At 38.7% G+C, this 25,790-nt stretch overlaps 1 protein-coding gene across 1 annotated transcript; it reads left to right on the top strand.

Moving 5' to 3' along the window:
* Window positions 1-350: 350 nt before the first annotated feature.
* Window positions 351-1,721, top strand: LOC121428775 (the record flags this gene model as incomplete). The annotated part of the gene is made up of 1 exon (XM_041625597.1): window positions 351-1,721. A coding segment is annotated over exon 1 (942 nt), but the record flags the coding sequence as incomplete, so codon positions are not given.
* Between the last annotated feature and the right edge of the window lie 24,069 nt (window positions 1,722-25,790).

Genomic DNA, 25,790 nt, shown 5'->3' with positions numbered 1-25,790 from the left:
GTAGGGCGTATGGTTTAAAGAATTGTATCTCAAATCCTGATGTAGTTATCACCTAATCTACGAATCCCTTAAAGTGAACTTTTTCCAACCAGAATTTAAAATCCTATAATGGATTTTAAAGACGGCTTGACGATTTAAAATGATTTATTAGCGGGCTAGCAAAATACACATTTTAGTTTGTTTTGATTTTGAAAGGGGGCGTGGTTGCCCGAGAAAGGGCTCGTGACCCGACCCGTAAAGGGCGGGGCAGCGCTTTTTGGCGCCCGCGCCAAAGAATTTGGGCACAATGCCAGACATTTGCCGCGGTTGAGCTATGCGCGGATAAAAGTGCGGGGAATGCTTCATTTTCGTTTTGGCTTTCAATGAAGAGAGATGACGGTGCATGTGTAAAGCGTGCTTACAAAATTTTTTGAAAATTTTCTTTCGGCACTGGCAACTAGAATTGGACACTAGGCCTAGGTGGCAGATATTTCGACATTTGTCTAGCTACCTATACCGGATATCTACACAAAGGATTCATACTTTTATTGGATTATACAGACGCTGATTTCAGTTTTTTACTGTCTTCAGACTTCAGCCTCAGGAATTGTTGCCGTAGAACTAAGACTAAGTTAGCTGTGCCGATTTGTGGACCTAAAAGATTCAGTTTGCAACTTCAGGATTGAATTTTTTCTTGGCGGTTCGCTTGATTGAACTTTGGAGGTGATTGCATCCAGGATTCATTGGACTTGGGCTGAGTGACGGAGCTTCGAGTCTAACTCTAGTTTCGCGAGTTGATCATGCCAAAGGTTAAGGCCAAGAAAATAACGACCGCAGGTGCGAGGAAGGGAGATGACACACCGAAGAGGAGGCCGGGTCGGCCGAGAGGTCCACGGGCGACGTCAACCCCCGCAAGTGTGGATCTGGGGCTGGGAGGCGGCAACAACGGGCCAGGAAGGAGCGGTGAGTTAAATCCCTCTCAGTCTCAAGTTGTCGATGTTGATGAAAAAAGTGGTAGGCCTAGGTCTAAAGTTAGTGATAAAATGGCAGAGCTAGATCTAGATCTAGTGGGGCGGGAAGGCCAGGCGCCCGTGGGCAGATCTATTGCTTGGCATGAGATAGTAGCACAGGAGTCGGATACCGGTAGCTCGGGGCAGGCTCAGCCAGCAGTTTCAGTGCCGGCGCGGTCGGCAGGGGTAGCCGAAGATCTAGGCCTAGATCTAGTGGAGGTCGGTGTTGAGAGATCTGAGCCCCAGGCGCCTAGGCTTTCTGCCGTGTTGGGGGCACCGGAACCATTTATTAGCGCATGCGACCCACTAGGTGTGGAAGTGGCTATCTCACTGAAGGAAAAAATTTGGGCAAGTGAATATATAGATTTGGGAGTGCTCCTTAAGCATAATAATGCACGTGATGAGTTTGGGGCCTTGAGTGTAGGTGACACCACTTTGAGTTTGTGTCAATCGGGATCTGGCCTTGGTTTGCAACTTCAACCTCAATCAAAGGCTAAGAAAATCATGTCGGTAGAGCAGTGGACTTCGGTGTTTCTAGTATTTGCCTCAATTTACGCTGAGAAGCACATGGAAAGGAGCAGGGAGCTCATGAAATATATGGATTTGATAAGGCATGCAGCCCGTGCGTTTGCAGGTTATGGCTGGCGTGACTATGACACTCAGTTTAGGAGCAAGCAGGCGCGTTTACCCGGGCGATCCTGGGCGAGCGTCGACGCCGAGTTGTGGTTGATGCTGGTGGCCTCTAATGGTCCGCGGCAGCGCCACAATTTACCCCATGCCCCTCGCCATCAGTTCTACAGAGGGGAGTACGGCGCGAAAAAATCTTTTCCCTTCGGAGGAAAGGGACCCGGAGCCAATGGCACACCCAGCCGAGGCGTGTGCTTTGCCTTTAATAGAGGCAAGTGCATGCGAGGCAAAGCTTGCATCTATGAGCACAAGTGTTCCCGCTGCCAGGCGACAGGTCATGGGGCTAAGCAGTGTAGCCAAGGGCGGGCCGGTTCCAGTCCCGCTGGCAGTAAATAGGTCTACGGCTAGTGCGGTGTCGTCTATTGCTCCGACCCCTATTAAGTTAGCACGTTTGGTGCCCATGTTAGCTACTTATCCTAATCAGGAGCATGCTCAGTGCTTGTATAATGGTTTTAAGTTTGGTTTTTCATTACATTTTGAAGGGGACAGGGTCCCATTGGTTGTTAAAAACCTGAAATCAGCATTCGAGCACATGGATGCGTTGAAAAAGAAATTGAGGGATGAAATAGACTTAGGTAGGATAGTTGGGCCTTTTGTTGTTCCTCCCTTCGAGAATATGAGGTGTTCACCAGTGGGGTTGGTGCCCAAAAAGGCCCCAGGGGAGTTCCGTATGATTCAACATTTATCGGCACCCAGGGGAAATTCAGTTAATGATGGCATACCGGAGGGGCAGTGTACAGTAACATATTCGTCCTTTGATTCGGCGGTAGATATTGTGACGCAATTGGGGTGGGGTGCCCTTATGGGAAAGACTGACATTAAGTCAGCTTTCAGGCTCTTGCCTGTTCACCCAAAAGATTTTGAGTTGCTTGGGATGTATATAGATGGTCGTTACTATTTTGATCGTTGTTTGCCGATGGGCTGCGCAGTTTCTTGTTCCACTTTTGAATGTTTTAGTACTTTTTTAGAGTTTTGCGCGAGAAAAGTTGCGAAGTCGCAAAATATTGTCCATTATTTGGATGATTTCTTTTTTGCAGGCGGCCCTGCCTCGGAGGATTGCAGGCGGGCAATGCATTGTTTTGAAGCAATTTGCGAACGATTTGGGGTGCCCATAGCGCGAGAAAAAACGGAAGGCCCGACCACACAGTTGTCATATCTTGGGCTGGTAATAGATAGCGTTTCTCAGCAGGTTCGGGTACCGGAGGACAAAATTGAGAAATTAGTAGGGAAATTAAATTGGGCGGTACAGAAACAAAAAATTTCCCTAAGAGACATTCAGTCGATTGTAGGTAGTCTAAACTTTGTATGTAAGGCAATTGCTCCAGGGCGAGCATTCATGAGACGGCTCATTGACTTAACTAAGAGCGTTAAGCGTCCTTTTCACATGGTTAGGTTGACGAGAGGGGCTAAGGCTGACTTGCGGGTTTGGTTGGAGTTCTTGGCACATTTTAATGGTCAAGTTTTCTTCCGGGCTCCAGGCTGGTTTGGAAGCGAGGAAATTCAGTTTTTCACTGATGCGGCGGCTGGCATTGGTTTTGGAATTTTCTTTGGAGGCAGGTGGGCTCAATCCAGGTGGCCTGCTGATTTCCAGGCCGATAGGAGGTCTATAGCTTTTTTAGAGCTATTCCCTATTTGGGTAGGCTTGGAGATTTGGGGCATGGAGCTAAAGGACAAGAATATATTGTTTAATTGTGATAATCAGGCCGTGGTGGCAGTACTTAACAAGCAGTCGGCGCTATGCCCTGATATTATGGTTTTGGTGAGGAAGGTGGTGATTATATGTTTAAGCAATAATATAGTGTTGAGGGCTAGGCATGTACATGGATGTGATAATGGTATAGCTGATGCACTATCTCGATTTCAGATGCCGAGGTTCCATGCGTTAGCACCGGGGGCCGCCTGGGAGGGCGTGGAGGTTCCAGTCCGTCTTTGGAAGAGCTGGCTATCGAGAGAAGTCGACTGCTGATGGCTTCTAGGGCAGCTCGAACACACACAACTTACTCTATTGCCTTGGGGGCATACGTGAAATTTTGTAAAGTGTACGGATACGACCCCCAGCTACCCCCTAATGTAGAATGGGTGGCGCAGTTCATTTCTTATTTATCCTTTATGGGATATGCAGGGTCTACTATTCAAACATACATATCTGGGTTGGCATTTTATATGAGTTCATCTGGGCTAAAGGATGTGACCAAAAGTTTTGTGATTACAAGGTTAATTGAAGGGTGTAGGCGAAGTACTTTGAGAAGAGATGCTAGGCATCCAATCACATTGTCTGTGTTAAATAGAATGCTCGCCTACTTGAGGCATGTTTGTGGTAGTCATTACGATGTTTTGATGTACTCTGCTGCTTTTTCAGTGGCATTTTATGGTTTGTTGAGAGTTAGTGAGTTGACAGTAGAGTCCAGGCATAGATGCGAGTCTATTCTGCAGCACACAGATGTTAGGGTAACTGGCGATGCACCGCATCGCAGGGTGGAATTATTCCTAAGGAAGTCAAAGACTGACCAGCGGGGAAATGGGTGCACCATTTCGATACCAGAGTTGGGGACAGTTAGCTGCCCTGTGATGGCGGTTATTCGTTATTTAGAAATCCGCCCAAAGAATGGTGGAGCCTTCTTTTGTTCATATGGTGCTCTCCCGCTAACTAGGCGTGAATTTGGAAACATGATAAAACGATGTTTGACATACGGGGATATGCCGGCGGCAATGTTTTCATCGCATTCCTTTCGTATTGGGGCGGCTACGACCGCTGCCATGGCCGGTTGCTCGGATGAAGAAATCCAACGCATGGGGCGTTGGGTTTCGAGTGCACATCGGAGATATATAAGACTCGACATGGTTAAGTAAAAAAAAAAAAAAAAAAAAAAAAAAAAAAAAAAAAACGAAAATATATATGAAATGATGATTTTAGGTTATTTGACATTTTGACCAAAATCAGGTGTAAGTTATCTTCCAATAATGTCACAACGCGTTTACTTTACACGAGGACATGTGCTTTAATCAGAGCCGTGGCCGATGGGTTGTTGGATATTTGGGTGTATAATTCTCAATATATCTGCTTACATGGTATTGTTTTATTTTATTCAGCCCTATTCAGAAGCAGGGTGGTATGTTCAGTGCCAAGAGGCCTGTTTACAAAGGAGCCCTTGTTACAGTATACATTATACATTATACATTATGCATCATATATTATACATTATACATTATACATTATTACATTCTTTATACAAAATGAAGAAAGAGATGGTACTATATTGATGGGAATGTGTTTATACGTTATACATTATACATTATACCTTATACATTTTACATTATACATTATACCTTATACATTTTACATTATACATTATGCATTATTATAAATTGATTGGAATGTGCTCAGACATTATACATTATACATTATTATATATTGGTTGGAATGTGTTTATACATTATACATTATTACATTATACAAAAGGAAGAAAGGGATAGTACTATATTGATTGGAAGGTGTTTGGAACATCAGATTGATCATAACGACCCCCCCCCCCCCCCCCTGTACATGTTGATATCAATATACATGTATCATCGAAATAACGCTGGGCTTAATATTGAATGAGTAAGTGAGGGTTTAATGATATCACACAATTACGAGCATTCTGCTTTTTAGAGAGAATGTTACAACGGTATAATGACGTGTTTAATATCAATGCTTTCAGGATTAAGGGGAGGGGTCAAAAATGTGATTACATACATTGTATCTTGGAGGGGAAAACCCCGTGATGAAGGGGTGGTGAAGGGTAGCAGACCTTTCAGGGGGAAATTTTCATACTTCAAAATTCTGCCCAGCCCTCTTTTCTTGTTTTCTATTACAGGACCTGTGGTGTGGATCATAGGGGACTCGATAGTGTTTTGGGCACATCGCAGGGCGAAGAACACCGGCGAGGCTGACCTTGGACTTGGAACGTCGGTCCGTTGGGTGGGAAAAAGGGGGCTACGAATTGAAGGGGTAAGCGATTGGTTAGATAAGATGGGTCGGAGTGAACCAAAGCCTTCAGTAGTAGTATTGCATGTAGGAACGAATGACATTGAGGCACTGTCCAAGAAGAAGCTGGCTAGTTTGACGTATAGACTTTTTGACGCCAATAAGGACAAATTTCAAATAGTGTGGTCGGACATTTTGGAGAGGGTTTGGTACCCCGCTGGCTGTACAGGAGATCAAGGTAAATTGGACTTAAAGAGAAGGGCGGCCAATAGGTACGCCAAGGCTTTAGCTGCAAGATTTCATGGTAAAGCCATACCGCATCCATCAATATCCCATAATGACATTTCGCTGTACAGAACTGATGGCCTACATCTGGCCGATGAAGGGTTGGACAGATTTATCAGTGAGTTAAAAGTTGGTCTTTCATATCTTCGTTGAGTATGTATTTATACATTTTACCTTAGTCGCTCCGGCGTGACCGACTCCAGACCGTCCGATCCGATAGTATGAATAAAGGTTTTGGCTGGTCTGGAGCCGGTTTCACCAGTGTGTCTATGTTTTCATAATGTATCATTTGTTGTTATTTAGCTGCTCATGCATTTACGTTCAATGTATGCATGCATTAAATCATGTTGGGGTCAGTTATGGATAACCTAGATATACATTGTAATGGAGGAATGAGCAATGTTCCCTGGTACCCCCCCCCCCCTGGTAAAAGCACTAGGGATAATAACGTTGGTGAATACTAGTAGAATGATCCTGTAATGGTTGCTAAGATTTATTGAATATCTTGGTAGATACGAGTAAAATTTTGACGTGTTTGTTGGCGGTCGATCATATATAAATGAATTATATATTCTCGTTTGGCGGTAATTTGGCAATTAGGCCACCTGAAACACGTATTTTCCAAGAATAATTGGGTATTTCTGGTCATGCCAGGGTAGGCATGTGGATTTTAATCAATTATGTTATGTTATTATGTAAGTTGCAGGTCCCCACTCGTTACCTAGGTGAGGGGGACCTATTTGTACATACAAATGTTTGAGAACGCTGTTAAACTGAAATAATTGTGTCATGCTTAAAGTTTAATCTTAGCCTGACCTGATCTTAAAGGCGGGCAGGCTGGTCTATAGTCATGGGCATTCATATATCTCTATATGCTATATTTATGTCATCTGTAATCCACCGATAGCTCATAATTAATAGCTGTGCTGGGATTCCGGTCCGGCTAGCAGGGAACCAGTGGGAAAACAGCCATGAATTTTAAACATTGAAGAACTTACGAGGGGGGCCTTCTAGCCGGGGGTTTAACCCCTCTCCGAGGAGCTTATTAAACAAGGGTATCGGTTGGTTACAGACATTATCGGTATATGTATATGTGATGATATTCATACACTGTACACAAAAAGCAGAATTGGTAAAGATGCACATTCATCTCTATTTTCATTAAAGCCACGACAAATCGCAATTCACTTGTTCTTGTTGTTTTGTTAGCCGTGAATAATGGATTTTAAAGACGGCTTGACGATTTAAAATGATTTATTAGCGGGCTAGCAAAATACACATTTTAGTTTGTTTTGATTTTGAAAGGGGGCGTGGTTGCCCGAGAAAGGGCTCGTGACCCGACCCGTAAAGGGCGGGGCAGCGCTTTTTGGCGCCCGCGCCAAAGAATTTGGGCACAATGCCAGACATTTGCCGCGGTTGAGCTATGCGCGGATAAAAGTGCGGGGAATGCTTCATTTTCGTTTTGGCTTTCAATGAAGAGAGATGACGGTGCATGTGTAAAGCGTGCTTACAAAATTCCCACCTCCTCCCCATTACCATCCTCTAGTTATAATTAAGGGGGATGTTGACATATATATCGTGGGGGGATTCTTGCATATTATGGATATTGGTTGTGTATTTATTGTACTTGTGCATTCTTAATGTTATTTTGTTTATTTAGTTTTTGTTTGCAAGGAAGAAGTCAATTCGAAATTACTATGAAGCAGGTTATGCCTCAAACGTTCATGTGAGTTGTCATAAAAATCCAAGTTATGGATGGTTATAGAAAAAATCTGGGGATTGAAATTATAATTTTCTCAGGTCATTTGAGAAGAAATGTTTATGAATTCATAATTTCTATGTATGTTTTATTTTCCTCTACCATGAGCATTATATATGAAGAAATGTTTGATAAGATTGCATAGGCTTCATTTCAGATAAAGTTATTTCTCGGGTCTGCATCGGACTCCTTAGGAATTAGACGGAAGTATTGTCCCAATTTTTAGTCTTCTTCATGTTCAGCCGCATGTTCAGGTCTTTAGGCGTAGTATGTTGGTATACTTATGTGAATTTGTATGGTAATTTTGTCATGGTGTATTTATTATTAATACTGCCCACCTTTGGTATAGGAAGCAGCTCACGCATCAGTCAGATTTGAGTTATGGTTTTTAAATATCTGTTGTGTGCTGCCCGTTCAGGCAGAAATTGTGAAGAAATGATCGTTTTGGGGAAAGATATTGAAAAAAATATTATTTAGTTTAATTGCATTGATGTATAGGTTAATGACGAACACACATTGGTCATTTACAACGAGTGATACTTTCGTACCTTGCTTCCCTTTGCCAGAGTATGGCCATATTAGTGAATTTCGTTTGGTGAAACAAATTTCTTTCTGAATTCAATTTCCTTTATTAAAGTTCCTTTAAGGGGCTCAATATTTTCAGTGGGATGAAAATTGGATACCTATAGTTGGCTTGAATACCAGCAGTAGTTGATCTTGGCAAAGTGTGTTTAGGGGGGGGGGGGGGGGGGGTACAAGTACTTTTGCATTTATATTTTCCAGGGAAGTTGTATTTGTTGAATCTATATGATACTCTATAATGAATGGTGTATGAAGTAGTTGGAGGGTGATGGTATACTTTTCATGGTTAATTTCAGAATCTAGGCAGAGCCTAGGCTGATAGAAGAGCGTAACACGAATCCAAATTCGAGGGTGTTTGACCTGGTCGCACACCAATCCTAACAACGATCGTCGTGCATAAGTGGGCCGTAAGGGAATTTTATCCTCCTGTCCTATTTTGGCCAGTGGGCAGGCGGGTTTTCGCCCTTACTCGTTTTTGGGAGGAGTGTTGACGCCTTGTGTGTTGTTGAAAAACAAGCAGTTGAAGTTCTGGGGGCATGATTTCAGTAAGAGGCGCATTATTAAAGTACCTCCTTTTTTCCTTTCCATGCCAGGGCAGGCATGTGGATTTTAATCAATTATGTTATGTTATTATGTAAGTTGCAGGTCCCCACTCGTTACCTAGGTGAGGGGGACCTATTTGTACATACAAATGTTTGAGAACGCTGTTAAACTGAAATAATTGTGTCATGCTTAAAGTTTAATCTTAGCCTGACCTGATCTTAAAGGCGGGCAGGCTGGTCTATAGTCATGGGCATTCATATATCTCTATATGCTATATTTATGTCATCTGTAATCCACCGATAGCTCATAATTAATAGCTGTGCTGGGATTCCGGTCCGGCTAGCAGGGAACCAGTGGGAAAACAGCCATGAATTTTAAACATTGAAGAACTTACGAGGGGGGCCTTCTAGCCGGGGGTTTAACCCCTCTCCGAGGAGCTTATTAAACAAGGGTATCGGTTGGTTACAGACATTATCGGTATATGTATATGTGATGATATTCATACACTGTACACAAAAAGCAGAATTGGTAAAGATGCACATTCATCTCTATTTTCATTAAAGCCACGACAAATCGCAATTCACTTGTTCTTGTTGTTTTGTTAGCCGTGAATAACCATAAACTTATCAATTCATATACAGTATATTATCCATTGAAAACTGATATATAAAATGATTTATGACGAAGATAGCGCTTGCTTTGTGTTGAATTGATTGAATTTAAATTGATAGATTTTGATATACAGACATTAATCTTTCCAATAGGGGGTAAGACATTGGCCAACAGAACAATATTCATACAGTGGGCATGCAAACCGAATGCAGTTACCATGGCTATGAAGGTCCTACCTTAGCGAAAACATAGATGATGTATCAGGTTGTGAGTTGTGGCATCAGCATGTCTTCAGAAGTTCAGATCCCTAATTGTCTGTAGAAGGTAAGAACCTGCAGCTTAACTGTCAAAATATTCACTTGCTTACGTCATGGGACACTTGACTAATCACCAGCTCATTAAATAACTTCCAAGAAACATTCCAATGTATCTATTTTATTTTTTGTTGTACAGTCGTCGCTAACTGTTTCTATAGTAACCGTAAATTTGCCAGAGCGCGTCCTGGTGATACATTTCAGTCCCTACCAGAAGAATATTTTTCCTTTTGTTATATAAAGTCGTTTGAAAATCAATTCTTAATTTGCAATTTGATAACGAAAGGGAAAAAATCCATCATTCATATGGTCATATTTTAATTTTAGGTCTTTTCATTGAAAATTGCTTTCACATATTTTGGGCAGGAAAAAATCGAATAGGGCCTACTCGATATGATAGAAGTATGATAAAATTTGAATCAACTTCAGGTTTCAATATATTCCAATTTCCCCCCTTTTTACTATTTTATGTAAAAGCTGGGTGGTATTGTTGTATCTTCAAATTTGATTGGACAGGGAACCCGTTTACATGGCGTCATGTTTTCTCAATTAATCAATCGGGGTTGCTTTATACTGGTGCCCAAATCCCGATACCATTTTCGCTTGTTTTCAGTCCCTTCTCATCTTTTCTCTTTTGCTTCCATCTTTATTATTATTAGTAGTAGTATTATCGTCATTATTATTATTACTGTTATTATTATTTGTTTGGCGTCACCTGTGCCTGGGAGGCGAAAAGCAAACTGAATCACTGTGACCGGCAGGTCTCTCCTCTCGATATAACTGATTGGGGGAGTGCAGGTGGACCACTACACCGGGGTTTCATTTTATCATTTTATTACAAGAAGATTTGTACACTAAGTCGAAACACTTAAAAAATTATTTTCACGAGCATTTTTTTCTTCTGATCTTCATTATCAAAACACATCACAGGTACAGGTGAAAATATACTTATGACCTTACAAATCTTTGAAAGTCAAATCAATATTAGCAAATGCTTTTAGATTCTTGAAAGAAAATGTATCTGAGGAACCTTGGTTTTGATTAGAAGGTCAGCATGATTTATTTTCACCCATTAGTGTACGAAAAGACGCTCAGGACTATCAGTTGTGTCTAACCAATTGCATACAAGGTTCAGCACCCTGCGGCAAGCATCCAATGAGAAACATTGAAGCATTTAAGAAAGAGTTGGGGATAATGTTCCAAATGTTTGTCTCCCCGGCAAAGCCAAATGAATGATATACAAGTTTTGCGGGAAATATCTTGCGATCGGCAATGTAGTGATTGATGATTGTTTCCTACGCCAAGGTGTGAAAAAAAAGACAGGAAAGAAGAATTGATCGGGAGGAAGGCCTCGGTCACATCTTGCCAACTCTGATAACTGTAATTTTACCAATCACTTGTTTTTATTTACGCGTTTCAATGAAAAAAAAACACACAAGAACAATTCGCAGCATGAGCATGAGCATATCAAGTTAGAGCAAATAAAATATATATACGAAGGGTAAATTAAGGTACAAGAGAAGTGGCTCAGCAGACAAGTGTTCTGCAAAAACAGACAATACAAAATGCATTATAAAAATGATTTGTCAAGTTTACCAAAGAAAAGAGCACTAAAAGCTCACTTCGAGGAAATTATGTCACCGTGAATCGTTTTGTTCACATGTAATACATTCGAATGAATTTAAAATTAGTTTTTAATAAGATATCATTTATGCATGTTAATATGCGCAAAAAAATCAATAAACGATGCACGGACAAAAATCACTCCATTTCCATACCATTGAAATAATGTATTTATAGGTGAGGTCAAAACAAACATACGAAATATATAACATGTATAACAAACACGGAAAAGGAGTACATAGGCAAACTATAGGGTATGATTTTATCATTTTCCGAAGTTCAGAAGTAAACGATGTATCAGAAAACAGCTTCTCAACAGGGTTTTGTTTCTCTTTTAAGTTAGCTGAAGTGGAGAGGTTCTGTTAACACGCACATGATGTGTTGTTCCTCCGTGATAGATGTGATGGGGTCGTATACGTTTGCGCCCGTCTCGGGGCATCCCTCCTGGTGCCGAACGCAACACTTCCCCGCCAATTCCCCGGTTCTACATAGATTGATAAATGGTGGTTTCCGATCAATCGGTATTCAATCAAAGACGCCACGTTGCTCGATCACAGGAGCTGACAAGCCAAAGGCGAGAGAAATTATCGTCTGTGATCACGAGTGAGAAATCATAATGGAGGACATAGAGTTGGGAGTTTTAAGAAGGGAAAACCATCCATGGGGAATGAAAAGACATCTATTGAAATGAACGATACTTTCTCACTTACAAAAACAAAGAAACAAGTTAGATAACGTTTAATCATCCCCCCCCCAAAAAAAAACACATTTTACATCTCCGTTGGGAATTTCAAACATTCAAACAATTATATGAACACAGCGGCCTTGTGTTAAAAAGATATCCAGTTTGATTTTGTTTAGTAAAATACCTTAATGGCGTATAATAATAATAATAATAATATACATTTATATAGCGCTTTATCAATCAATCTACGACTGTTCAAAGCGCTTCACAGTTATTATTACCCGGTCACTGGATTCATAGCATTTCAAGTTGCACATATGCTAAACCAACCACAATGGTGGTTGTTTCCTACCGGTACCCAATTAGCACCTGGGTGAGAGTGGCAATGTGTGGATTGACGCCTCGCTAAAGGGCGATAGGCTATGGTGGGATTCGAACACACGACCCTCTGATAACAAGGCGAGTGTCAGAACCGCTACACCACGGCGGTTCCACAAGAATAGGTCGATTCCTTACGATGCATTGATTTTGGTCTGTGAATGATATTATTGAATCGAAATTTGAGATTTATTTGTTTTCAAAATTCAATAAAATACAACCATTTGTAACATAATGCAATATCACAAAGAGTTAAATATTGATTAAGCATGACGTCAGTATTGGAATGAGATACGGGGCCCGTCTTACAAAGAATTGCGATTGATCCAATCAATCGCAATTATGGAAAGCCAGCAAAGTCAACTTATAAAATGCATGTTTGTTCCAAAAAAAATCTAGACATTGATGCATATCCATAAAGTCATTGATTTCTTGAAAATTTGGTGTGTTCTCCTTTGTAAACAAAGGAAATTTTACAATATCCTGTATAACAAATTATGGCAATGATGAATTTCCATAGAGTTACGATTGATTGGATGCCCCCGGGCTCCGTAACACAAAGATTAGCGATCAATCGCTAAATGATCTGACCAATCAACGTCAATGTTTGACGCGCATTAAATACTGACCAGGAACCAACCAGTGTGGTTCTTTCATATTTGCAATCCATCGCTAACCTTTGTGTTACGCATCCCTGGAGCCCATTTTGAGGGGTAGATCACAGCAAGTTGAAACGTATTCTTTTATTATTATCTGAATACAAAAATATCCACCTGTGAGTTATATTCGGCAACATGCATAAAAAGAAATGAAACATTGGGGGTTACATGGGCTCTTTATTAGTCTCATGAAGGGTATAGTAACACAAATGTTCTTGATCGACAACAAAATATGTAAAAAATATGCTGAACGATTCCTTGATTTAAAAAAAATGAGTGCATCGTCCGTTTTTATATATTCTCTTTCATCATGCCGTGGCCGAGTGGTCTAAGGCGCCTGGCTATATACATGAAAAAGTCCAGTGTTCGATCCCCGGCCGCGGCAGCTATGCCCGTGAGCAATTAATGCATTTAATCTACAATTTTCTTTATCTTGCTTTCAAAAAAATTGAATTGATATATGCATTATTGGTAACTAGGTGTGAACTTGTTTAAAAAATAATAATAATTAAGAACGATTGCTCGGAAACCTTTGCGTATACAAGATGCAAGAGATAACTAAAAAAAAAAAATTACGGTGTCTGTCATTCTATCAGGCGAATATATTGAGGTTGGGATGGGAGATCACGGTTGCATTTGCCCCCCCCCCCCCCTCGCGGTTGTAGTTGCCACCCCCCCCCCCCCTCACGATTTTTCAATATTACACTTCATTTAGTTAAAAGAAAATCCACGTCAAGTGCACGTACGCAATCCTCTTCTTCATTAATGTAAACTGCAAATGACGCCTTGGTAATTCACTCGATCGCTTTGCTCCCTTACATTGTTAAACATCTTACGTATCCTTGACCCCCCATAAAGATCATCTGTCTGACCATGAGTTAAGAATTTTTTTAGGTGTGTCCAAAGAAAAGATAAGAGCTAACTGAAACGACAAATCCGACTTAATTAACATTGTAATAGGCTATAAAACTGCAAGTAAAATCTTATAAGCATAGTAATTGCGATTCTAATGAGATCTGTGCCTATGTAGCTCTGCTAATTTCCTCATAAGAATCCCTGAACTATCAGTGTCTAGATTATAATGAGCAAGGTTTCTCCTTCTAATTGCACTTCTTTGGCTTCCTTGTGTATTTTGATACTTGTCTATTTTCGAACTTAATCCTTTCTCATTTGCTTCCACGAGTTTCATTACATTTCCCCAGCCGCCCTCTCTCGCGCTGCCCGATGCCGCTGCAGAGCACCGTTATCCACCCCGTGTCTCTCCCGTTCTCTCATCATTACTCCTCCGTTACATCTTCAGCAAACCAGAAGAGAGAAAGAGGGGGAATGCTTTCATATGAGGAAAGCATCTTGATATTACCAGTCTTTTAAGAAAAGTCAAAGACTCAACATTACTCTCCTTATAATTGACCGAGATACGGTATTATCAGGCGGACTATGGCCGTCATTATGTAGGCAATTACGCGCTGAGAGCAAGGTTTTAACGTAATTCCATTGAGATTTTGATAAGACATGCTCAAACCGATCACAAATGGAAGACGGGATTTTTCGACGTTTTTCCCCCGTCTATCTTTTTATCCGCTTTATACCGAATTCCTTTCAGCAACGACAACGAGGCACTCAGACCGCTGATGAAGTAATCACACACATGAACTAAAGAGGATTAGAATATGATAGTACTGTGTTTTACATCTATTTTCTTTTTCTTTCTTTCTGTTTTTGATGGGGAAGGTTGATAGTTGGACTTAATGTATTTTCTTCTCACAGCAAGTATACAATAACAACAGGGAATTTGACGACAACAAACCATTTCCTCAGGATTCAACGAAGATGATAACGTAAAGAGATATTCTTCAATGTTTCATGAGATTCCATTTCAAGTCTGCCTTTTTTAACAAACATTATTTCTGCTCTTCTTTAATCTTAAAATCCGATTTTGTTCTTCTCGATGCGAAGTACGCATTTGCTGTCTGGCAAATTTTACCTTTCCTCTTTTAATGAACTCCCACTTGACGACATTTTGTTTGCTGACATATGCTGCCAAAAAGCACCATGGCTTTTGTTTACTTAGTCTCGTAAATAATATAGTCCTCTAGCCTATGTAGTTCCGAGGCAAAGGTTTTATTTTGCACTTAAATATAACAAAATGAAAAAAACAAAAACAAACATTTTCTATGGCGTACAGAGAGGGGCTAGGGGCCATGGCCCCCAAAGTTTCACGACCATGAAAAAGGAGAAAAAGAAAGGGGAGAGGAAAAGGGTGATAATATCATTTTCAGAATATTACGTCAGAATCTGTCAAAAATTACGTTCTTGCGTTAAGAATGTCATTTTTATATCTTGTGGTAATGTAATAGTAGGTAGCATCGGTGATGTCTACACTGTTAGAAAATATATCCTTAAAATAAAAGAAGTTCCTGCAGCAGAGTCTCGACAACACCTGTAATCTTACCAGATTGCATAATCTTACAGGAAATTTGCAGTTGGTGTATGGAATATTCCAAATTTGCTTGAATAAAACACCCTTTTCCCCTTTTTAAGCAGACCTGTTCTGTTAAATTGCAGAAAAATCCTGGTTTTTTAATTAACAGATTGATTCTGTTATTGCGTTTTTGCAAATTCTTCTTTTTTCCCTGTAAAATCACGTTTTTTAACAGGATATCATGGAATTATTTTTGTAACATCTTTCATTTTCATTTGTAATATTATATTTTGGATACAATAATGGTGGAAAACATAAAACCATTACTGTTGAATTATTACTTTGGAGAGATGATAGGCTTTCCTATTCTCTTTAGTGTGAATTTATTATGTAGTGTTTATTACCTTGTTTCCTGTTCACTCGCTATGTATTATAACGCGCAGCTGAATACATCCATTATAGTAATTACGCAATATCGATTTACATTGTCAGTATTTTATTATTATTGTTATTATTACTATCATTATCATTATTGTTAATGATAGTATCATTATTATTAACATAATTGCTATCATTTTTGTAACTATTATTATCATTATTGTTATTATTGTTATTGTTATTATCATTATCATTATTGTTAATGATAATATCATTATTATTAACATAATTGCTATCATTTTTGTAACTATTATTATCATTATTGTTATTATTGTTATTGTTATTATCATTATCATTATTGTTAATGATAATATCATTATTATTAACATAATTGCTATCATTTTTGTAACTATTATTATCATTATTGTTATTATTGTTATTATTATTATCATTATCATTATTGTTAATGATAGTATCATTATTATTAACATAATTACTATCATTTTTGTAACTATTATTATCATTATTGTTATCATTGTTATCAATATCATAATTATCACTTTTATCATTATTGATTATCATTATTATTATCATCATCATCATCATCATTATCATCATTTTTAATTGCCTACACATATAACAGAAAATGACTCGGGAAATACCGAAAAAGGAAAGAAAATCAAGACTCCAAACAAAGCGATTTGAATATACTAACCGATGTCTAACCGGTCTAACATATACCGTTTTGTAATGAATCAAGCCACATATCTGCCACAGAGCAGAAATAAAATCTACAATAGAAACGACAGATTCTTTCAATTCATACGTCAGCAGTCGGCAGACGTAATATCAGTAACTTATTTTAATGCCGATATATTGTGTTACTCTATCGAAAACGGAATTGAATGAAAACGACACATTTGCCTTCAATGATAATGAAAATTTGTTAGGATTCAACGATACGAGTTAGTTTAGCGCTCGGCGCATGCCAATAGTGGAAAACGAGTCTTTTATTTTCTCACGAAATGGCAAATTCTGTCCCCTATTTTGCTTGAATGAATACAGAAATCAATTTACATAAATGAGTACGTCAGATAAGCCACACGCACGCGCTAAAATTATACAAAACACCAAGCGATAGAAGCAAAACAAAATGGTAAAAAAAGAACACCGCCGCGGTTGGCCTTTTCTCGCAAACCTCGTGACGAGAAAGCTGGCAATTCGGCGCCCTTCCGCATGGGTGAATACATGTTACTTTATACACCACAGAACACTTCACAGCTCTCGTCTAAATGCCTATAAAATATGGAAATTGGGGAGGCTCCTCCTCAGCATTCGTTCAAACGGAAAGCGTGTGTTTTAAATTCAATTTATATACCTTATCTATCGCCGGTGTGGATATAAGTATGGAGTATTGGAGGTAGTATATATATATTTATTTATATACTGAAATATTAAGCCAAATCTTTTCAGAATTTTTTTACAAAGGATATCTTTTTCTCGAAAAATAATGATCACAATTAAATTCAGAGACGTGTGTCTATCACCAAAGCAATAGTATATATATATATATTTATCAAGAGGTTGCATTAATTCAACTTATAAAAGACAACTACATGTAAAAGAGATCATGAAAATGAGTACAAACAATATAAAAAAAATGACCAGCAAACTGTAAAATAAAATGTCAAACATCGTTTGTTTATTTATTTATTAATAGAAAGAGCATTATATTCTTGATATTTTTCAGAGTAGTCTCAACCATCAATAGCCTAATGGAAATTAGCCTACGTTCAAGCACTTCCGAACAGTCATGCGAGTCGTTTGTTTTAAATCGGCAACGGTGCATGAGTTTCAGAATATACATGTAGTGGACTTATCTTCACTGGCGTACATGGGGCTTAGGGCCATTGCGCAATCTCCCCCCCCCCAAAAAAAAAAAAAAATGTTTCTCGACCGAGAATACAAGAAAGGATAAAATATATTTTAGGGTTAGCCTGACGTAATAAAGTGTAGTCAAATATCAATCTTTGTTTACTCTTCTGCGATTTAAGAAGGGAATGAATGGCGCAAATATTCACTACTGAATGATACGCGTCGTATAAGCTGAAACAACAAGAAAGGGAAAGAGTGGGGAATTATATTTTCTCAAATTGTGGTGAAATCTATCTAAACATATAGATATGTAATCAAACATGTCAAAAAGGTCAAAAGTTTCCCATCCGCGATTTCTTGCCCCCTAAAACAGTTTGGCTCATTACGCTAAACTGCTGATCTGTTTATTTAAGGGAATGTCTCAATCAATGGACCTACAACCAATCACCGACTAGCTTGCGACTCCAGACTTGGCTAGTTGCAGAGACGTCTCCGCCTCATCGCCGAGGCATCTCTTAGATATTGTGGAGTTTCCAAGAAGTCACAATAAAATGGGACATGCTCGATCTTGGGAAAGACTTTTGGGGATATTTTTCCACTCTTCGGGACATCTCTGAGCCATCTCCATCAATAAGTTGCAGAGATGTCGCGGAGTCTAATCACATCCCCAACGGAAGAGACGTTTTAGAGCAGAAGTCGTGGAGAACTGCATGAAACCAGAAAGACAGACGAGACCTACAAAGCCCTGTCTTACCGAAGAAGTCTCTGCGACGTCCCATAGACTACGATCTCAGAGACGTCTCCAACATAAACATTTCTTCGGTCTAACTAGGGAGACGTCTCTAGGATAGGTGACAAGAACTCTATCCTGCAGTCACAGGGACGTTGCTGCAGAGTGTAGTCGCTGCGACGTCTTGGTAACTACTTTAAATCGCCGTTGCAACTGAGAAAACTCTCCGAAACCTAACAACAACGAGTTTTAGACTTTGCGGTAACAATTTCAGCGACCATTTATTTGCCACTTTCTCAGGAGACGTTTCTAAGATGTTTCAGAGACTTAAATTGCGGAGACGTCCTCATACTTAAAGTTTTATTCCTACCTAAATAAGGAGACGCCTCTGCAACAACGCAGAGGTCTCCAGACAAGGCGACAAGCAATGTATTTCAAATTATTCATCTGGAGCATCATCACACACATTATTTAATTGGAAAAAAAATGTAAATGACTTAAAAACTGACATATGAATTACAATAAACGGACGAAAAGATACCTCAAGGTTAGATAATACTTTAAAATAGGGTATGATCAAACATGATAATGGTAATGGTTGGATGGAATAGGGCGGCGCTTCACTTCAACACAAGAAATTGTGTTTATTTATATAACGGTTTGAACATTATAGCCACTCCTCGGGCCTTGCAATATAATTATTGGCGGTTTAACATTTTATATTCGCGTGTTATTATTACGAAGCATTATAAACTGTCATTAATGGGATTTATATCATAGGGGAGACTGGGACGTCACAAAATAAAGCTATGAAAAGTCACAACTATGTAACTATGTTGTTTTGTTGCATATTTCTGTAACATTTTAATGAAAGTTCTAATTCTTTTGCATAAAACTTGATGTCTTATTGATTTTGTCTTAGATGAACGGAAACTCTTTCAGACATTTTTAACGTAGGTTTGAAATATTCATTCGAATACCAAAGTACATTAGCAGATATAATTTATCATTCCTGTCTTTATTTCTATAGTTTGATCTACGAAGCTAAGTGAAAAAATAATTAGACGTAAATCTTTAGAGTACATCGAAGTATAAATGGTATACCATTAACAATTGTTGATAACTCTATTGGGTGATTGATTGATGTATATTTTCCCTTATAACTCTTAGTTTGTGCATATTGATCGGTAATATTTTGTCAATAGATATTAAGAAATCGTGTAAGATGACGAAATTGATTTCGATTAGGGTGCGCGCGCGCACAAGATCGGTCATTAAATTTCGCCCCACGTGTAGATTTACTAATGGCCGACGATGATCGGTCATTAGTAAAGGATAATGACCGGTCAGGGAAATGAAATGAGGATGGTTGATCATAACTAGGATCCACATCTCTATATCATCGAGCACATAGGTACACATATCATTTTGCTCATCAGAGAAATAACTTTTACTTGTTCGCTTTCAAATAGTCAAAATAGGCTCTATAGGGAGGATGTTACAAACAGTTAAGTTTAACTTGAAGTCATGATTAAACGCAAACGCGCATTATCGCGGAATTCATTGATCGAACATTGCTGAGTGCGTTGTTTCATCGTTCTATAGCCTATTTGTTGGTAGGTGTTTAATGGAACTGTTTGGCACAAGTTACACTGCATTCGTTTTTAATTTACCATTTGTTATTACGAAATGGTAAGAGACGGGGTTGTTAGGGCACTAGATAATATTGTAGTAGACAATCAACCGCCTTCAGATATCTCTGTGTGATTGAATATATATGACATTCTGGAGCTCTGCATTTATAAACTGTGAGCACACAAAACTAACAAGTGCTTCGTTAACAACTCTCGATGTATGATTCAAGTTTGATTCTTTGAATATGACATAAAAATCGCTTATCAAATTTACAAACCATGCCGCCCTCACACAGCATCAGTCGGTCCGAGTCTGTCATTTTCCTCCTGCTTCGTGCTCTGTTTTTCTATTATTCAATTTTCACCAGCAATTTCTCCATACTCCACCGCACACACGCTGCAACTTCTTCGCTCTTCACCTCAACATTTGCATTCTAACTCAATTCTCCCTCTCTCCATCATACTTCGCTCACGTTCCCGCCAAATTTAGCGCGCGCCACATTTTCTCCTCTTTCCGGATTCCACCTTTTATAGCCTCATATTCAATCGTTTGTGTCTTTATTCTCGCACGACGTGCCTAATTTGTTTGCCCAGTGTGCATATACAAATCAAATTAACACTGCTAACAATGTGCGCTAGGAAAACAGAGCATTTAGCGAGTCAACATTGACTTTCTTTTGCTCTCTCAACGCGCTCTGAAATTCAATGACTTTTGATGAAGTCTTGGCACGATCTGCCAGGTAAATCTTTTCCCATTTTCAATTTTCGCCAAAAAAGACATCACATTAAGGAAGGGAGAAATTTCGATTGGATATTTTCATTCTATACTTGCTTCGCCTTAGAATGGATATACTTAAGACAGGATGTAGTAGAAAGAAGTGCTGACTTTCCTAGGGGCAGAATCTTAAGAAAACTATAGAGAAGAAGTTGTATTGAGTTCATTCACTTTGTTAGGCGGTTGGATACCCGAAAACTACAAACAGATCAAAATGATGGTGATGACGTTGTTATTGGTGATGATAAAACTGTTGAGTTTTAAGCTGACGATAATATGTTGATGATGATGATGATGATCTTGATGATGACAACGATAATTTTAATGACGACAATGATAGTGATGATGACATTTCCGATGTCGATGATGGTGATGATGGTGATGATGATGATGATGTTGGCGATGTTGGTAATGACAACGATGATTTTGATTACGACAATGATAGTGATGGTTATGATGGCATTGACGAAGTTGAGAATGACGATATTGATAATGATGATGATGACACTGACAATGTCGATGATTAAGATGATGATGAGGAGGAGGAGGAACAACAAGAATAGTAATATTTCGTTTTCAAATGCATGTAGTGAGATAGTGCTCACCAATTCGGAATAAAGCGCTTAAAGGGATGGTCAAGGCTGGAGATATTTATATCTCGATAAATAGAGTAACATTCACAAAGCAAAATGCTGAAAATTTGATCAAAATCGGATAACAAATAACAAAGTTATTGAATTTTAAAGATTCGCATTATTCAGGTGAAACTGTTCTAGGCATGTCGTCATTATTATTTATTAGGTGGACTGATGATGTCATACCCCCACTTGTTATTTTGTATTTTATTATATGAAATCAGGTTTATTAAAAAGATTTCTACCAAGAACTAAAACAATTGGATTGACAACTGAAGTGCATTAGTTATTTACTGCCGCATATTATTTCATCATATAGGAGACACATCATTTACACATGCATGAAAAAATGAAAAATTTATGATTTCTTGTAATAACATAAGAAAAAGGAAAATGGGGATGTGACATCATTAGCCCACCGAATGAATATTCATAAAGATGTGCATATAACTGTTTTCACAAGATGTTGGCAAATTTTAAAATTCAATAACTTCGTTATTTGTTATCCGTTTTTTGATGAAATTTTCAGCATTTTGCTTTGTGAATTTTAAATATAAATATATTCAGCCCGGACCATCCCTTCAAGATAATGATATTTCAATATAAAGGTATTTGAATTCTTGCTTACCCTCATGTGCAAGCTACATTATATTCACAACCTCCACTCCCTGGGGAATATTCAACTCTGGGCAGTGAAATCGCCGAAATGGGGAAGCCGGTATAATTGACGTCCGTATTATTGCCTACTGTGTATCCATTCAGAACCTAGCTGGACGTCCATGGTGTGTGCGATGCCGACAATGACCAAGACGATGATGACGGTGACGACGACAATGAAAGATGAAAAAAATTGTGAGAAGGTTGGTGCCCAGGGCAGCGTTTCATGAAAGGACTTGTGGGACGTTTTATCCGACAAGTCCTGTTTCATCCAACAATTACCCTACTAACACCCTTGTAACAGTCCCTTATCTGTGAATCCGCGAATCAGATCTAACAACTTGTCAGACCACAGAATATCGATGACAAGTTTCCAAGAATAGAGATCTAAAGAAGAAACTTGTTTGGTCTCTATCACGTATAACTTGTCAATATTGGTCACCTGCCATACATGCCCAAGAGAATGAATGGGGAATATTATTTACCTGCGTTACGGTTGTATAGCAGGTAAATGTTGTTTGTTTCGTTAATGTTCGTAAACCTTGCAGGAATGCATAGTCAATGGGGTTCGAAGCCTCCGTGGAATGTAATTAAAAGTTGCATTGGTGCATTGGAGCGCGGAAAGAAAGGACAACGTTGAGCGTATCAATCTAGCTTGTTCTCTTCGGCACGACAAATTTATAGATTTAAAAATTTGCCAGGTGAAAGTGTTCAAATTCTTACGGTTTATGGTAATCTGATAAACAAATTTAGAGGGGGGTTTTCGCTCATCGAGTTTTATCTCTGTTTTTCTTTTTCAACTGGTCTGACTTGTCGCATAATATAGGGAAAGAGGTCGGTCCATGCGTCACTGTTACTCTCCATAAACGGTGTCTGTTATGTCATTATATAGATTTCATAATCCTATCAAAAACGGTGTTATGCAAGTTTGATATTTGTTTTATCATTTATGATAAAAACGGTCGGTCGGCTCCAAGTCGTCGGGCAAGCCATGATATTTGTTGTTACAAAGAGTCTCTTTTATGTATTAATAATTGAATGAATGAATGAATGAAATTATACCTAGAGCAGACAAATGCAGAGATCAGTGATACGTGTCCCGGAAGATATGGAAGATAACAATAGACCAATTAGGAACAGCTATATTCGGAGTTAACCATGGTAAAACTAATTGACCTTTGAAATACACGTACTATTTTAAAACATGAGGAACACATAATTCGGGTATCATGGATCGCCTTTAATTCCCTCTTAAAAAAGAACACCTTCTCTCGACATCATGGAATGCAACATGAATAGACGATCAGCTTTCTAGGTTCACAAATTTTCGACAAAGACCTCTCCGTTATAGTCATTGTGATCTGACAGGCATTTTCAATACATTTTCTATGTTGTAGACCCCATCACGATGGCGAATACTCGCTAATATGACCTTTATCTGCGAGCTTACCGAAATCACGGGAATTAAAGAAGTTATTGTAAGAGCGAGGTTGTTTTCAGTGTAGAAGCACTTATCTTATTTAATTTTGAATAAATATTTTTCATAAAAATGGATCTCACATCGGTTGAACTGTGCGCAGATATAGCATTAAAGGCGAAAATTAAGTCTACTTTATACAAAAAGGAAACAACCAAGTTATTTGAGAATGATAAACAAACTTCAAAATCACCTCCTATTATTTTCGTTAAATTGAAGTGTATTTTAACGATCATATTGGAAAACACAACTGACGTTCGCTTGTGATAATAAATGTTTTACAGTGGATAATTACAATCGAATTCGAAAATATTTACTATGTTAATTGCAGTATTTCTTTACCATGAATTATCCTTCGTTGATATTAGCGACCTGAAAACAATTTCTAGATATAATTGCTTCCGCTCCAACATCAAAATATTGTTTGTTTCTTCTTTTTTAATCTCTTCGTCTTGCCAATCTAGGAGGGGAAGTAGCTGCATTAACAACAACAGTCTAATCAGTTAATGGGTCTTGTTTCGAATTAAAATTTGATAATATCTTGAAATCGGTTTTGGAAAGTAAGAGGCTTATAAGTCTTGTTTACGACAAGAAATTATACGAGATGATATCAGGTAAGAAAACGCGGTGACTAATGTGGTTCTCCCCTGAACTTTTTTTTGGTGCTTCTTCGCACTTTTTTCTACTAACGCCCTCAACGTTGACATTAATTTTGTCTTAGGCTTATTCTCGTCACTGAACAGTTTCTTCTACAGATTGCAAGAGGGATGAGAGGAGAGGGAATGGGAAAGGTGAAACAGAGGGATAGAGAGTCGGAGGGTGGACGGATATGTAGGGGATGGAAAAGAGAGATAGAGAACGAGAGAGTGAGAAAGAAATAGAGTGACATGATAACGATACTTTGTAAATAATAATAATAATAGGCATTTATATAGCGCCATCTATCTAGAAATATTCCATTCCGAGGCGCGTTGTTATTATTATTATTACCCCGGCTTTAGCTCGAGCTGCCTTTCAGCGCTCATGAATTCAAGGAATTAATCCTGCCGGGTACCCATTCACCTCACCTGGGTCGAGTGCATCACTATGTGGATGAGTTTCTTGCTGAAGGAAATTACGCCTTGGCTGGGATTCGAACCCACGGCCCTCTGTCTTAAAGTCAGAAGACTTATCCACTGGGCCACAACGCTCCATTCTATTATATTCTATCATATTGGAAATATTATATCATACTGAAAATTTCATCAAAATGTAAAATAAGAAAGTTATGACATTTTAAAGTTTCCCTTATTTTTCACAAAACAGTGATATGCACAATTCGGCGACATTCAAATGAGACAGTTGATGATGTCCCTCACTAACAATTTCTTTAGTTTTTTTTTCTTGTTTGAATTTTACAATATTTCATTTTTTTACAGATTTGACAATTAGGACCAACTTAACTGATCCATATAGTATTAAACATAGTATTAAACATTGCTAATTCCAAATGTTCAAGAGGAATTAATCGTTGTCGATCATGACATTGAGGAGAAATTAGAATATTTCATACAATAAAATACAAAAGATAAAGTGAGTGGATGACGTCATCAGTCTCATCATTTGAATACCAAACAGGATGTGCATATAACTGTTTTGCGAAAAATAAGCGAAATTTAAAATGTTATAACTTTCTTATTTTACATCCGATTTTCATAAAATTTTCAGTGTTATGCTTGTTTGATTTTTCTCTTTTTATTTAAATCCACTTTTTGTTGGGGTGGACTTGTCCTTTAAGTTCATTTTAACGACTTTTTAGAACGTCACTTCGTTTTCTAGGACCTCTCTTCCGTCATCTATTTGTCTTACATTTATTTCACTTTATACCCCCCCCCCCTCCCCTTCCCCTCCCGCCTCTCATTTTCTCCCGAGCTTTCTCTTTTCATCCATTCAATTCCCAGACGTCTTGGGTCATGGTGGTGTTTTCAAATCGACAGTCACACCGTCGAAACCAATCCAAGACCACCACATCGATTACGTTATTACCAATGACAGACCGTCGGTCGATTTGGAATCCGTTTGGTAATTGTGACTGTTTCCTCACTGTTCCGACTGCTCACGAATTCGCTCTTTCGAGGTAACCCA

This window comes from Lytechinus variegatus, chromosome 15 (genome assembly GCF_018143015.1).
Source record: "Lytechinus variegatus isolate NC3 chromosome 15, Lvar_3.0, whole genome shotgun sequence".
NCBI lineage: Eukaryota > Metazoa > Echinodermata > Echinoidea > Temnopleuroida > Toxopneustidae > Lytechinus > Lytechinus variegatus.
This window is presented reverse-complemented; position numbering and strand designations above follow the sequence as displayed.